Source organism: Heptranchias perlo, chromosome 12 (assembly GCF_035084215.1).
Source record: "Heptranchias perlo isolate sHepPer1 chromosome 12, sHepPer1.hap1, whole genome shotgun sequence".
Taxonomy (NCBI): domain Eukaryota; kingdom Metazoa; phylum Chordata; class Chondrichthyes; order Hexanchiformes; family Hexanchidae; genus Heptranchias; species Heptranchias perlo.
The window spans coordinates 26,957,064-26,971,432 of NC_090336.1; the positions used below are offsets into that span (position 1 = coordinate 26,957,064).

A 14,369-nucleotide genomic window follows, 5' to 3' on the forward strand; every position below is an offset into this window, starting at 1 on the left:
TTACACTCGAGATGTCGATCCATCTTTTCCTGAAATTCCAAAGGGCCAGCTTCACCAGTGGAAGTGTGGCGGAGCGAGCCGGAAGTTTACTGATGTCCAGTGACTCAGACCTTGACCCAAGTTGCAAGGATGGGGTCATTTAGCATGGTTGGGGCAGGTGGCCTATGCCTGTAAGGGTATATCAGAGACACCCAACCCAATCTGTCAGCAGTGCAGCCCAAAGCCATCCTGCTAGAGGGACTCCGAGGCCCATCCCAGGACAAAAGAAGAGAAAACCCAATGAGGAAGGAGGCATTGCTGGATTTAGTTCTGGGGAATGAAGTGGGTCAATTGGAGCAAGTGTCAGTGGGGGAACGTTTAGAGAACAGTGATCATAGTATCAAAATTTTAGATTAGTTATGGAAAAGGACAAGGAGCAATCTAGAGTAAAAATACTTAATTGGAGGAGGACCAATTTCAATGGGATGAGAACAGATCTGGCTTGGGTAAACTGGAATCAAAGATTGGCAGATTGTAATCGAACAATGGGTGTCCTTTAAAGAGGAAATGGTTTGGGTACAGTCTAGGTACATTCCCATGAGGGGATAGGGCAACCAAAGCCAGAGCTCCCTGGATGATGAAAGAGAAAGAGAGTAAGATGAAGCAGAGAAAAGGGGCATGTGACAGATGTCAGGTTGATAATACAAGTGAGGACCAGGCTGAATATAGGAATTACAGACGAGAAATGAAAAAGGAAATAAGAGGGGCAAAGAGAGAGTATGAGAATGGACTGGCGGCTAACATGAAAGGGAATCCAAAAGTCTTCTATGGGCATATAAATAGTAAACGGGTAGTAAGAGGAGGGGTGGGGCTGATTAGGGACCAAAAAAGAGATCTATGCATGAAGGCAGAGGGCATGGCTGAGGTATTAAATGAGTACTTTGCACCTGTCTTTATCAAGGAAGAAGATGCTGCCAAAGTCACAGTAAAAGAAGAGGTTGTTGAATACTGGATGGGCTAAAAGTTGATAAAGAGGAGGTACTAGAAAGGCTGACTGTACTTTAAGTATTGTAAACAATTTTACAACACCAAGTTATAGTCCAGCAATTTTATTTTAAATTCACAAGCTTTCGGAGGCTACCTCCTTCCTCAGGTGAACGATGTGGAAACATCCTGACATCTGTCACATGCCCCTTTTCTCTGCTTCATCTTACTCTCTTTCTCTTTCATCATCCAGGGAGCTCTGGCTTTGGTTGCCCTATCCCCTCGTGGGAATGTACCTAGACTGTACCCAAACCATTTCCTCTTTAAAGGATACCCATTGTTCGATTACAATCTGCCAATCTTTGATTCCAGTTTACCCAAGCCAGATCTGTTCTCATCCCATTGAAATTGGTCCTCCTCCAATTAAGTATTTTTACTCTAGATTGCTCCTTGTCCTTTTCCATAACTAATCTAAACTTTTGATACTATGATCACTGTTCTCTAAATGTTCCCCCACTGACACTTGCTCCAATTGACCCACTTTAAGTAGATAAGGCACCCGGTCCAGATGGGATGCACCCTAGGTTGCTGAGGGAAGTAAGGGTGGAAATTGCAGAGATGCTGGTCAAAATCTTCCAATCCTCCTTAGATATGGGGGTGGTGCCAGAGGACTGGGAAATTGCAAATGTTACACCCTTGTTCAAAAAAGGGTGTAAGGATAAACCCAGCAACGACAGGCCAGTCAGTTTAACCTCAGTGGTGGGGAAACTTTTAGAAACGATAATCCAGGACAAAATTAATAGTCAGTTGGACAAGTGTGGATTAATAAAGGAAAGCCAGCACAGATTTGTTAAAGGTATTAATTAACTAACTTGATTGATTTTTTTGATGAGGTAACAGAGAGGGTTGATGAGGGCAATGCGGTTGATGTTGTGTATATGGACTTTCAAGGGGGTTTGATAAAGTGCCACATAATAGGCTTGTCAGCAAAATTGAAGCCCATGAAATAAAAGGGGCAGTGGCAGCATATATACAAAATTGGTTACATGACAGGGAACATAAGAGTAGTGGTGAACGGTTGTTTTTCGGACTGGAGGAAGGTATGCAGTGGTGTTCCCCAGGGGTCGGTACTAGGGCCACTGCTTTTTTTGTATTTATATTAATGACTTGGACTTGGGTGTACAGGGCACAATTTCAAAATTTGCAGATGACACAAAATTTGGAAGTGTAGTAAACAGTGAGGAGGATAGTAATCGACTTCAAGAGGACATAGACAGGCTGGTGGCATGGGCGGACACATGGCAGATGAAATTTAACGCAGAGAAGTGCGAAGTGATACATTTTGGCAGGAAGAATGAGAAAAGGCAATATAAACTATATGGTACAATTCTAAAGGGGGTGCAGGAACAGAGAGACCTGGGGGTATAAGTGCACAAACCTTTGAAGGTGGCAGGACAGGTTGAGAAAGCGGTTAAAAAAGCATACGGGATCCTGGACTTTATAAATAGAGACATAGAGTACAAAAGCAAGGAAGTTATGTTGACCCTTTATAAAAGATTGACTCGGCCATAACTGGAGAATTGTATCCAATTCTGGGCATTGCACTTTAGGAAGAATGTGAAGGCCTTAGAGAGGGTGCAGAAAAAATTAACTAGAATGATTCCAGGGATGAGGGACTTCAGTTATGTGGATAGACTGGAGAAGCTGGGGTTGTTCTCCTTAGAGCTGAGAAGGGTAAGAGGAGATTTGATAGATGTGTTCATATGGGTAGAACTGAAAAATAAGAAGGGAGAGATCACTTTGATAGGATTGTACTACAGACCCCCAAATAGTCAACGGGAAATTGAGGAGCAAATATGTAAGGAGATTACAGACAGCTGCAAGAAAAATAGGGTGGTAATAGTAGGGGACTTTAACTTTCCCAACATTGACTGGGACAGCCATAGCATTAGGGGCTTGGATGGAGAGAAATTTGTTGAGTGTATTCAGGAGGAATTTCTCATTCAGTATGTGGATGGCCCGACTAGAGAGGGGGCAAAACTTGACCTCCTCTTGGGAAATAAGGAAGGGCAGGTGACAGAAGTGTTAGTGAGGGATCACTTTGGGACCAGTGATCATAATTCCATTAGTTTTAAGATAGCTATGGAGAAGGATAGGTCTGGCCCAAAAGTTAAAATTCTAAATTGGGGAAAGGCCAATTTTGATGGTATTAGACAGGAACTTTCAGAAGTTGATTGGGAGAGTCTGTTGGCAGGCAAAGGGACGTCTGGTAAGTGGGAGGCTTTCAAAAGTGTGTTAACCAGGGTTCAGGGTAAGCACATTCCTTATAAAGTGAAGGGCAAGGCTGGTAGAAGTAGGGAACCTTGGATGACTCGGGAGATTGAGGCACTAGTCAAAAATAAGAAGGAGGCATATGACATGCATAGGCAGCTGGGATCAAGTGGATCCCTTGAAGAGTATAGAGATTGCCGGAGTAGAGTTAAGAGAGAAATCAGGAGGGCAAAAAGGGGATATGAGATTGCTTTGGCAGATCAGGCAAAGGTGAATCCAAAGAGCTTCTACAAATACATAAAGGGCAAAAGGGTAACTAGGGAGAGAGTAGGGCCTCTTAAGGATCAACAAGGTCATCTAAGTGCGGAACCACAAGAGATGGGTGAGATCCTGAATGAATATTTCACATCGGTATTTACGGTTGAGAAAGGCATGGATGTTAGGGAACTTGGGGAAATAAATAGTGATGTCTTGAGGAGTGTACATATTACAGAGAGGGAGGTGCTGGAAGTCTTAACGCGCATCAAGGTAGATAAATCTCCGGGACCTGATGAAATGTATCCCAGGACGTTATGGGAGGTTAGGGAGGAAATTGCGGGTCCCCTAGCAGAGATATTTGAATCATCCACCGCTACAGGTGAGGTGCCTGAAGATTGGAGGGTAGCAAATGTTGTGCCTTTGTTTAAGAAGGGCGGCAGGGAAAAGCCTGGGAACTACAGACCAGTGAGCCTGACATCTGTAGTGGGTAAGTTGTTAGAGGGTATTCTGAGGGACAGGATCTACAGGCATTTGGAGAGGCAGGGACTAATTAGGAACAGTCAGCATGGTTTTGTGAGAGGAAAATCATGTCTCACGAATTTGATTGAGTTTTTTGAAGGGGTAACCAAGAAGATAGATGAGGGCTGTGCAGTAGACGTGGTCTACATGGACTTCAGCAAAGCATTTGACAAGGTACCGCATGGTAGGTTGTTACATAAGGTTAAATCTCATGGGATCCAAGGTGAGGTAGCCAATTGGATACAAAATTGGCTTGACGACAGAAGACAGAGGGTGGTTGTCGAGGGTTGTTTTTCAAACTGGATGCCTGTGTCCAGCGGTGTGCCTCAGGGATCGGTGCTGGGTCTGCTGTTATTTGTTATTTATATTAATGATTTGGATGAGAATTTAGGAGGCATGGTTAGTAAGTTTGCAGATGACACCAAGATTGGTGGCATTGTGGACAGTGAAGAAGGTTATCGAGGATTGCAACGGGATCTTGATAAATTGGGCCAGTGGGCCGATGAATGGCAGATGGAGTTTAATTTAGATAAATGTGAGGTGATGCATTTTGGTAGATCGAATCGGGCCAGGACCTACTCCGTTAATGGTAGGGCGTTGGGGAGAGTTATAGAACAAAGAGATCTAGGAGTACAGATTCATAGCTCCTTGAAAGTGGAGTCACAGGTGGATAGGGTGGTGAAGAAGGCATTCAGCATGCTTGGTTTCATTGGTCAGAACATTGAATGCAGGAGTTGGGATGTCTTGTTGAAGTTGTACAGGGCATTGGTGAGGCCACACTTGGAGTACTGTGTACAGTTCTGGTCACCCTATTATAGAAAGGATATTATTAAACTAGAAAGAGTGCAGAAAAGATTTACTAGGATGCTACCGGGACTTGATGGTTTGACTTACAGGGAGAGGTTAGACAGACTGGGACTTTTTTCCCTGGAGAGTAGGAGGTTAAGGGGTGATCTTATAGAAGTCTATAAAATAATGAGGGGCACAGATAAGGTCGATAGTCAAAATCTTTTCCCAAAGGTAGGCCAGTCTATAACGAGGGGGCACAGATTTAAGGTGAGAGGGGAGAGATACAAAAGGATCCAGAGGGGCAATTTTTTCAGTCAAAGGGTGGTGAGTGTCTGGAACGAGCTGCCAGAGGCAGTAGTAGAGGCGGGTACAATTTTGTCTTTTAAAAAGCATTTGGACAGTTACATGGGGAAGATGGGTATCGAGGGATATGGGCCAAGTGCAGGCAATTGGGACTAGCTTAGTGGTATAAACTGGGCGACATGGACATGTTGGGCCGAAGGGCCTGTTTCCATGTTGTAACTTCTATGATTCTATGATTCTATGAGAAACTGTTTCCATTGGCAGAAGGGTTGAGAACCAAAGGACACAGATTGGCAAAAGAACCAACGGTGACATGAGGAAAAACCTCTTTACGCAGCGAGCAGTCATGATCTGGAATGTACTGCCTGAAAGGGTGATGGAAGCAGATTCAATTGTGGCTTTCAAAAAGGAACTGGATAAATACTTGAAGGGAAAGAATTTGCGGGGCTATGGGGAAAGAGCAGGGGAATAGGACAAACTGGATTGTTCTTACAAAGAGCTGGCATGGGCTCAATGGATCGAATGGCTTCCTTCTGTGCTGTAACCATTCAATGATTCTATGAAAGTTTTAAAATATCTTCAGTTCTAAGGGAGCCATTTACAATGGTGATATTGGTGATAATCCCCTCCAGGATCAATGACCTTTGTCTGCACGAGATCTGACAAGAGCTGGTAAGATTTCTGTTGAGGTCCTGTAAGGACATTCTGGGTGGAATTGCCAGGGTAACCCTAGGCACTCCCCCAAACACGCCTCTTTGATGTTGGGGAGGGGATGGGTGGCAGAGATGAACAGTGTCAGCAAATTCAAGGGAGAAAAGAACTGATATTTGGCAGACGAAGTGGAATAAGAGATAGAGTAAGACAGGGTATCGTTTGAACTTTGAGAACTGGATAGATGGACTATTTGGGTCCTGCACATTCCTATATTTGTAAATAAATTAGTTAGGTTCCATGATAGGACAAACTCCACGTGGTCTGTCAAAGGAATGGGCTCAATGCGATGAATGGCATTTCCTAATTCTATGCTTCCTTATCATAACAATATTTGGTGTTTTTCAATTAATATAATTTTTTTACAATTGGTAATGTCTTCAACAACCCTTCAGTTTATGACAATCTTTGCTTGGAGTCTGTACCCTGCTGTGTTCTTTGCCAAATTAAGCATAATTATATCGTAAATGAATGGATCAAAAGTTGAGCATGCTGCCTTATGGGCATCCACTCCTCCTCACCCAGTTTCCCTGTAATCACTGAACCCAGGCCATCCCACCACAGGGCCAGGAAAATCTACCCCACTATTGCTTTTCTTCAAATGGCGCCAAGGGATTTTTAACATTCATCTGAACAGGCAGGCCAGATGCCAGTTTGACATCTCATTCAAAGGATGACTCCACCAACAATGCAGCACTCCCTCATTATTGCAGTAGAATATCAATTTAGACTGTGAGTTCAAGTCCTGGAGTGGCCCTGGAACCTACCACCTTCTGACCCAGAGGCAAAGGTGCTACCAGTTGAACCAAGCTGACATGCAGCAAACATATAGAAGCTGGAATCATATCAACATTATTCCCTCCTCACATTCTGTTTTTGTTTTTGTTTATGGCAGCTGCTTAAACAACAGCATGGCAGAGGAACATCAAACTGGAAACCGAAAAGAGAAAGTATACTCCATCAAACTGTCCTCTTTACCACAGTGCACCTCCCAGGTACTCTCACAGATAAGGCTTCTTCATCTTTAGTTAAAGTAACTATCTTAGCAGCCTTTGAAAAGAATTTAAATTTATCAGAAGTTAAGGCTAATGGTCTAGTGGCTCAATGAATGTATTACCTAGTGTAATTCTGAGCTATACAGATCAGGACGATCAATCCCTGGTTAGCTTATTTCAGCTGAGAAGATTCAATGACAGAATGCCAAGCAATTCTAAATAAGTTGTCATCTTATGACTTCCCATCAAAGCTGTGCTCCAAACTATCCTGTTTCCTTTCAAAGCTCTGTGTGTGTGGTAGTGGATGGCTCATTCTCTGACTCTTTCTCCATTAACTCACGGGTACCCTGGAGCTGTCCTCGGTCCCACTCTGTTCCTTCTTCATATATGTGACTTTCTCCACTCATCATTCAACCCTATTTACACTTTTGTTGATGAATCTACTTCTTTCGGATTGTATGCCCTCACAACCTCCAGTGCCCAGAGTCTCCAGTTTTCTCACAGCTGAATCACTGTACCATGATCTTCTCCATATCTTTCAATGCCACATTGAAAAATCTTGTTTCTTTCAATTCTTCAATTGGTCACCCATTGTTGCAGTGTAAAGCAGTCAACTGGTAGCAGAAAATTGGTGGAAGTTACGCACTTTATTAAAGATAGTATTAAATCAAAGGAAGAGGCATATAAAGTTGCCAGAAAAAGCAGTAAGCCAGAGTATTGGGAGCATTTTAGAATTCAGTAAAGGAGGACCAAGAAATTGATAAAGAAAGGGAAAATAGAATATGAGAGTAAACTAGCGAGAAACATAAAAACGGACTGTAAAAGCTTCTATAGGTATGTAAAAAGGAAAAGACTGGCAGAGGCAAATGTTCGTTCCTTACAGACAGAGACAGGAGAATTTATAATGGGGAATAAGGAAATGGCAGAGAAATTAAATAAATACTTTGTGTCTGTCTTCACGAAAGAAGGCTCAAAAAACCTCCCAGAAATACTAGAGAACCAAGAATCGGGCGAGAATGAGGAACTGAAAGAAATTAGTATTAGTAAAAAAATACTAGAGAAATTAATGGGACTGAAAGTCGATAAATCCCAAGGACCCGATGATCTACATCCCAGGGTTTTGAAAGAACTACAGACCGGTGAGCCTGACATCTGTAGTGGGTAAGTTGTTAGAGGGTATTCTGAGAGACAGGATCTACAGGCATTTGGAGAGGCAGGGACTGATTAGGAACAGTCAGCATGGTTTTGTGAGAGGAAAATCATGTCTCACGAATTTGATTGAGTTTTTTGAAGGGGTAACCAAGAAGATAGATGAGGGCTGTGCAGTAGACGTTGTCTACATGGACTTTAGCAAAGCCTTTGACAAGGTACCGCATGGTAGGTTGTTACATAAGGTTAAATCTCATGGGATCCAAGGTGAGGTAGCCAATTGGATACAAAATTGGCTTGACGACAGAAGACAGAGGGTGGTTGTAGAGGGTTGTTTTTCAGACTGGAGGCCTGTGACCAGCGGTGTGCCTCAGGGATCGGTGCTGGGTCCGCTGTTATTTGTTATTTATATTAATGATTTGGATGAGAATTTAGGAGGAATGGTTAGTAAGTTTGCAGATGACACCAAGGTTGGTGGCATTGTGGACAGTGAAGAAGGTTATCTAGGATTGCAACGGAATCTTGATAAATTGGGCCAGTGGGCCGATGAATGGCAGATGGAGTTTAATTTAGATAAATGTGAGGTGATGCATTTTGGTAGATCGAATCGGACCAGGACCTACTCCGTTAATGGTAGGGCGTTGGGGAGAGTTATAGAACAAAGAGATCTAGGAGTACAGGTTCATAGCTCCTTGAAAGTGGAGTCACAGGTGGATAGGGTGGTGAAGAAGGCATTCGGCATGCTTGGTTTCATTGGTCAGAACGTTGAATACAGGAGTTGGGATGTCTTGTTGAAGTTGTACAAGACATTAGTTAGGCCACACTTGGAATACTGTGTACAGTTCTGGTCACCCTACTATAGAAAGGATATTATTAAACTAGAAAGAGTGCAGAAAAGATTTACTAGGATGCTACCGGGACTTGATGGTTTGACTTATAGGGAGAGGTTAGATAGACTGGGACTTTTTTCCCTGGAGAGTAGGAGGTTAAGGGGTGATCTTATAGAAGTCTATAAAATAATGAGGGGCATAGATAAGGTAGATAGTCTAAATCTTTTCCCAAAGGTAGGGGAGTCTATAACGAGGGGGCATAGATTTAAGGTGAGAGGGGAGAGATACAAAAGGGTCCATAGGGGCAATTTTTTCACTCAAAGGGTGGTGAGTGTCTGGAACGAGCTGCCAGAGGCAGTAGTAGAGGCGGGTACAATTTTGTCTTTTAAAAAGCATTTGGACAGTTACATGGGTAAGATGGGTATAGAGGGATATGGGCCAAGTGCAGGCAATTGGGACTAGCTTAGTGGTATAAACTGGGCGACATGGACATGTTGGGCCGAAGGGCCTGTTTCCATGTTGTAAACTTCTATGATTCTATGAAAGAGGTGGCTATTTTGATGGTGGATGCATTGGTTGTCATCTTCCAAAATTCTACAGATTCTGGAATGGTTCCTGCAGATTGGAGGGTAGCAAATGTAACCCCACTATTTAAGAAAGGAGGGAGAGAGAAAACAGGCAACTACAGACCTGTTAGCCTTAAAACAGTGGTAGGGAAAATGCTAGAATCTATTATAAAGGATGTGATAACAGGCCACTTAGAAAATAATAATAAGATTTGGCAGAGTCAACATGGATTTATGAAAGGGAAATCATGTTTGACAAACTTATTGGAGTTCTTTGAGGATGTAACTAGTAGAATAGATAAGGGGGAACCAGTGGATGTGGTGTATTTGGATTTTCAGAAGTCTTTCGATAAGGTCCCACAAAGGAGGTTGGTGAACAAAGTTAGAGCACATGGAATTGGGGGTAATATACTGGCATGGATTGAGAATTGGTTAACAGAGAGTAGGAATAAATGGTTCTTTTTTAGGTTGGCAGACTGTGACTAGTGGGGTACCGCAGGGATCGGTGCTTAGGCCCCAGCTATTCACAATATATATCAATGATTTGGATGAAGGGACCAAATGTAATATTTCCAAGTTTGCTGATGACACAAAACTAGGTGGGAATGTGAGTTGTGAGGAGGATGCAAAGAGGCTTCAAGGGGATATAGACAGGCTAAGTGAGTGGGCAAGAACATGGCAGATGGAATATAATGTGGAAAAATGTGTAGTTATCCACTTTGGTAGGAAGAACAGAAATGCAGAGTATTTTTTAAATGGTGAGAGATTGGGAAATGTTGATGTTCAAAGGGACCTGGGTGTCCTTCTACATGAGTCACTGAAGCTAACATGCAGGTGCAGCAAGCAATTAGGAAGGCAAATGGTATTTTGGTCTTTATTACAAGAGGATTTGAGTACAGGAGTAAAGATGTTTTACTGTAATTATATAGGGCCTTGGTGAGACCGCACCTGGAGTATTGTGTACAATTTTGGTCTCCTTACCTAAGAAAGAATATACTTGCCATAGAGGGAGTGCAACGAAAGTTCACCAGATTGATTCCGGGGATGGGGGGATTGTCGTATGAGGAGAGATTGAGTAGACTAGGCCTGAATTCTCTAGAGTTTAGAAGAATGAGAGGTGATCTCATTGAACCATACAAAATTCTTACAGGGCTCGACAGGTAGGATGTTTTCCTTGGCTGGAGAGACTAGAAACAGGGGTCAGTCTCAGAACAAGGGATAGGCCATTTAGGACTGAGATGAGGAGAAATTTCTTCACTCAGAGGGTGGTGAATCTTTGGAATTCTTTGGAATTAAAGGCACCAAGGGATATGGGGATAGTGCAGGAAAATGGCGTTGAGGTAGAAGATCAGCCATGACCTTGTTGAATGGCAGAGCAGGTTCGAGGGGTCATGTGGCCTACTCCTGCTCCTATTTCTTATGTTCTTATGTTTCATTGAAATATTAATTTGAGAATGTGTCCATCCTAGATGCAATTTCCTGCCATGCAGAATGTCAGATATAAATCATGTCATTTGTGAAAGGGGTGTCTAGGGTTGCTAACCAGTGATAAATATAGGGAAGGTCACTGGAAAGAGCATGTTAATGTTAAGGTGAGTGTTTTCTTAACTGTTTTTGTCTTTTTCCTGGTACTTGGTTCTCTTGAGTCTTTGTGTAAATTGTTGTATTTTTGCCTCTCACTAAGAGAATTTCCACTGGGAATCTTCCTGAGGAGGAAGTGGGAGGGAACCAACAAAGGAATGCCAAGTAGATCAGGCTACACCAGAGTGCTCTGTGCTCACCCACACCTGTAAACAGAGTTGAACATACTGAGCTTTGGCAGGTGGTGTAGGAGGCTCCTATTCCCAAAGGAAACTGGGACAACAGGCCCAATGGCATCACTAAGATATATGAACACCTGACTAATCATGCTTTTGGATGTTTCTGCAGAAACGCCCCAATCAAAGTATATCATGCTTTCAGTGGCACTGCATGAAAGAAGGTATGCCATACTAACCTGCCTCTCCTCTTTGTATAACCACTGTGTTGACTCATCACATCTTCTGACACTCTAGCTCACTGTTCTCCAGGGCCTCAAGACTGTAGAATTCCTCACCTCCCTCAGAGTTTCCTTCCTCCTACAACCTGCAAGTTTTTAAAACCCAGATTTGGCACCACCAAAACATTTTGTCTTCTGCTTTTTCTTTAGCCTGTGCTGTCCTGTATTATGGGGCCTTGGCCCTTCACCTTATTTTTCCAATTTAAAAAAAATGAAGCAGCACTACAATTGGCCTCATCATTACTGGTTTTAGAAGATGGAAGAAAATTAGTCAAGATCCCTGCCCCTAATCATTATTAAGTGATTTCTGCTAAAGGGGCTTGTGTGTGGATGTCAGGTTTGTCTGGGATCCCTTCTATAGTAAAATAGCCTGTTACTAGTCACTCTCCGGGCTCACACACAAAGAAATTGAGTCAAGTACTAGAGGAATGCTGGAACCAGACCCCAAGCAAGGGTCAACACCTTCAGGGGAGGAAGGGAGAAAATTGGAGGGGAAAAATTAAAACCTGTGTCTTATTTTATTAGAAGTATTTTAATTACTACTTGTAAGTTGCCTTGAAATAAAAACAGAAAATGCTGGAAATAGCAAGTCAGGCAGCATCTGTGGAGAAAGAAACAGAGTTAATGTTTCAGGTCGATGACCCTTTGTCAGAACTGGAAGTAAGTTGCCCTGAGTCAGGTGATGAACATAAGTTTTTAAAATATATACAAGGGCTGATCTAATTGAGGCATTTAAAATGATAAAGGGATTCAGTAGGGTAGATACTGAGAAACTATTTCCTCTGGTAGGGGAAATCCAGAACAAGGGGACACAATCTTAAAATTAGAGCTAGGCCATTCAGGAGTGAAATCAGAAAGCACTTTTTCTCACAAAGGGTAGTGTAAATCTGAAACTCTCTCCCCAAAAGGCTAGGGATGCTGAGTCAGTTGAAATTTTTCAAGACTGAGATTGATAGATTTTTGTTAGGTGAGGGTATTAAGGAATATGGATCAAAAGTAGGCAAATGGAGTTGAGGTGCAGATCAGCCATGATTTGATTGACTGGTGGAACAGGCTCCAGAGATTTCACTTCACAGCGCTGCCTGGTGGCCAGGAATTGAAACTACATTATGACAACTGACATGGTAAATTTGAATGGGAAATATTGACACAAAAGTGTGACCAAAAATTGTGAACAACATGAAGTGAGGTTTGTGGACAGGAAATGTATATCTTTCATAAGATTTTTTAAATAATATACAGATTTTAAGACTTACATATTTTAAGATTTTAACATATTTACAGGATTGAAGCATCACTTGGTCTGTGAACAGTGAGTCTTACCATCAAGACCCCTCATGAAAAATAAACAGCAATAAAGAACATGAATCTTTTTTCGGTCAGTTAGCTGTTTTGTGTTGAAAGTATCATTGGGCAGAGTGGCTTGGAGGAGTTTCTGAGCCTGACAGAATGAAGAAGCCGGATTAACATTAGCACAGTCATTATCTGGGGCTGGTTTGGTGATTTAACATCTTATCCAAAAACATACTGAGCTTTGGCAGTATGTTTTTGGATAAGATGTTAAATGTTAGTGTCAGGCTAGCAAAAAATCTCAACCAAGCGGCGAGTGAGAGCTGCCGCGATGGCTGAAGGGAGAGAGGGGTTCTGTTTTTTTTTTGAAGTGGCAGTGCGATACCATCATAAGAGATGATGGGGAAAGTGGAGGAGGATAGTCTTTCAAGTATCTGTGGGTCGAAAGGGAAGTGGAAGCCACCTTAACAGCTGTTTTTTTAATGGGGAGCAGGGAGCCATAGGCTGAGTAACGAGTCAAGGAATGTATATATGTTTTTTTTTAATTGGTAGCAGGGCCACCATCATAGCTGGAGAGGAGCAGGTCTACCATTTTTTCCCCAACTGGCAGTGGAACACGTTATTATTTTTAAACTTTGGAGTTTCAAAATGCTGCCAAAAGAGGGGTACCTTAATTTTTTTAAACATTTGACGAATAAACATTTAAATTAAAGTAACTGAAGCCGATACCCGGCCATTGTTGAGATTTTAAGCCAGGGTTGGATGCTGGACCCTCGTGGCCAGAGGCCTGCTGTCACAGTGCCACCTAATGGCCAAAGGCTGAGAACTACACAATGACAACTGGGGGTCATAGGTTTTTAGCCATTATAAAAGTTGACATGTTGGCCTTGAATTTCTTCCGTATTTGCGCCCAGAGACACATGTAACCTGGGCGCAAACCAGTAAAGTGGCTTAAAAGATTGCGGAATTTTGGGTGTAAGTAGGTTGCACACGGAACTACAATTATTTATGCTGATTTAGGCCCATTTTACGCTCTAATGAGATTCGCAGGAAATTTGAGCATAACTTGACATCGGCAGAATGGGCGCGGGAATGGGTGCATTTTCGGGTTTAACTTCCGGGTTGTGTACACAGAGGAAGTTCATGACCGTAAAGATAGAGCTTTGCTATTATAAAATGTTGACATTAAAAATATGACAGAAAATTTTGGCGCAGAAATTGGGTTATTCTAAGCTTGCTTGTGGACAGGAAGTCGTAGCATATTTAAAACGTTTAATATAGATGACCTATCCTCATTTTTCTATACCTTTCTTCTTCAAAAGAACCTTTAAAAATACTATTTAGACATGGAAGCAACATCTAAATAATCTGCCTTTGATGACTGAAAAACAGCCCTACAGCCTCTTATTTCAGCCACTCGAGGCTAAGGACTATAAAGATTGACCTGGCTATGTGAGCAGGTTAACCTTCAATGCAGGTTTATTGTGTCAAAATACCTAAGTGCCATTGCTGGACAAGTTATAGCCCAATTGTCCTTGGAAGAGATAACCCTGCCATGGCAATGGCAAGAGTTAATAAGTAACTCATTAGAGCTGAGAATCAAAGGAGATGGTTCAAAGTAGTTGAGGAGGAGGGGAACAGAGGGAAGACAGAGTTACTTGTTAATCCCTCTCAGGTGCACTGCTGC

The 14,369-nt window shown here is 42.4% G+C and overlaps 1 protein-coding gene across 4 annotated transcripts in view; it reads left to right on the top strand.

Moving 5' to 3' along the window:
• Nucleotides 1–14,369, top strand: part of LOC137327907 (uncharacterized) — a 66,484-nt gene that overhangs the window by 47,956 nt on the left and 4,159 nt on the right. For all 4 annotated transcript variants that reach the window (XM_067993822.1, XM_067993824.1, XM_067993825.1 and 1 more), the window contains one exon: nucleotides 6,710–6,809. In XM_067993822.1, coding sequence (XP_067849923.1) covers nucleotides 6,710–6,809 — 100 coding nt within the window. The remainder of the gene's footprint in view (nucleotides 1–6,709; nucleotides 6,810–14,369) is intronic.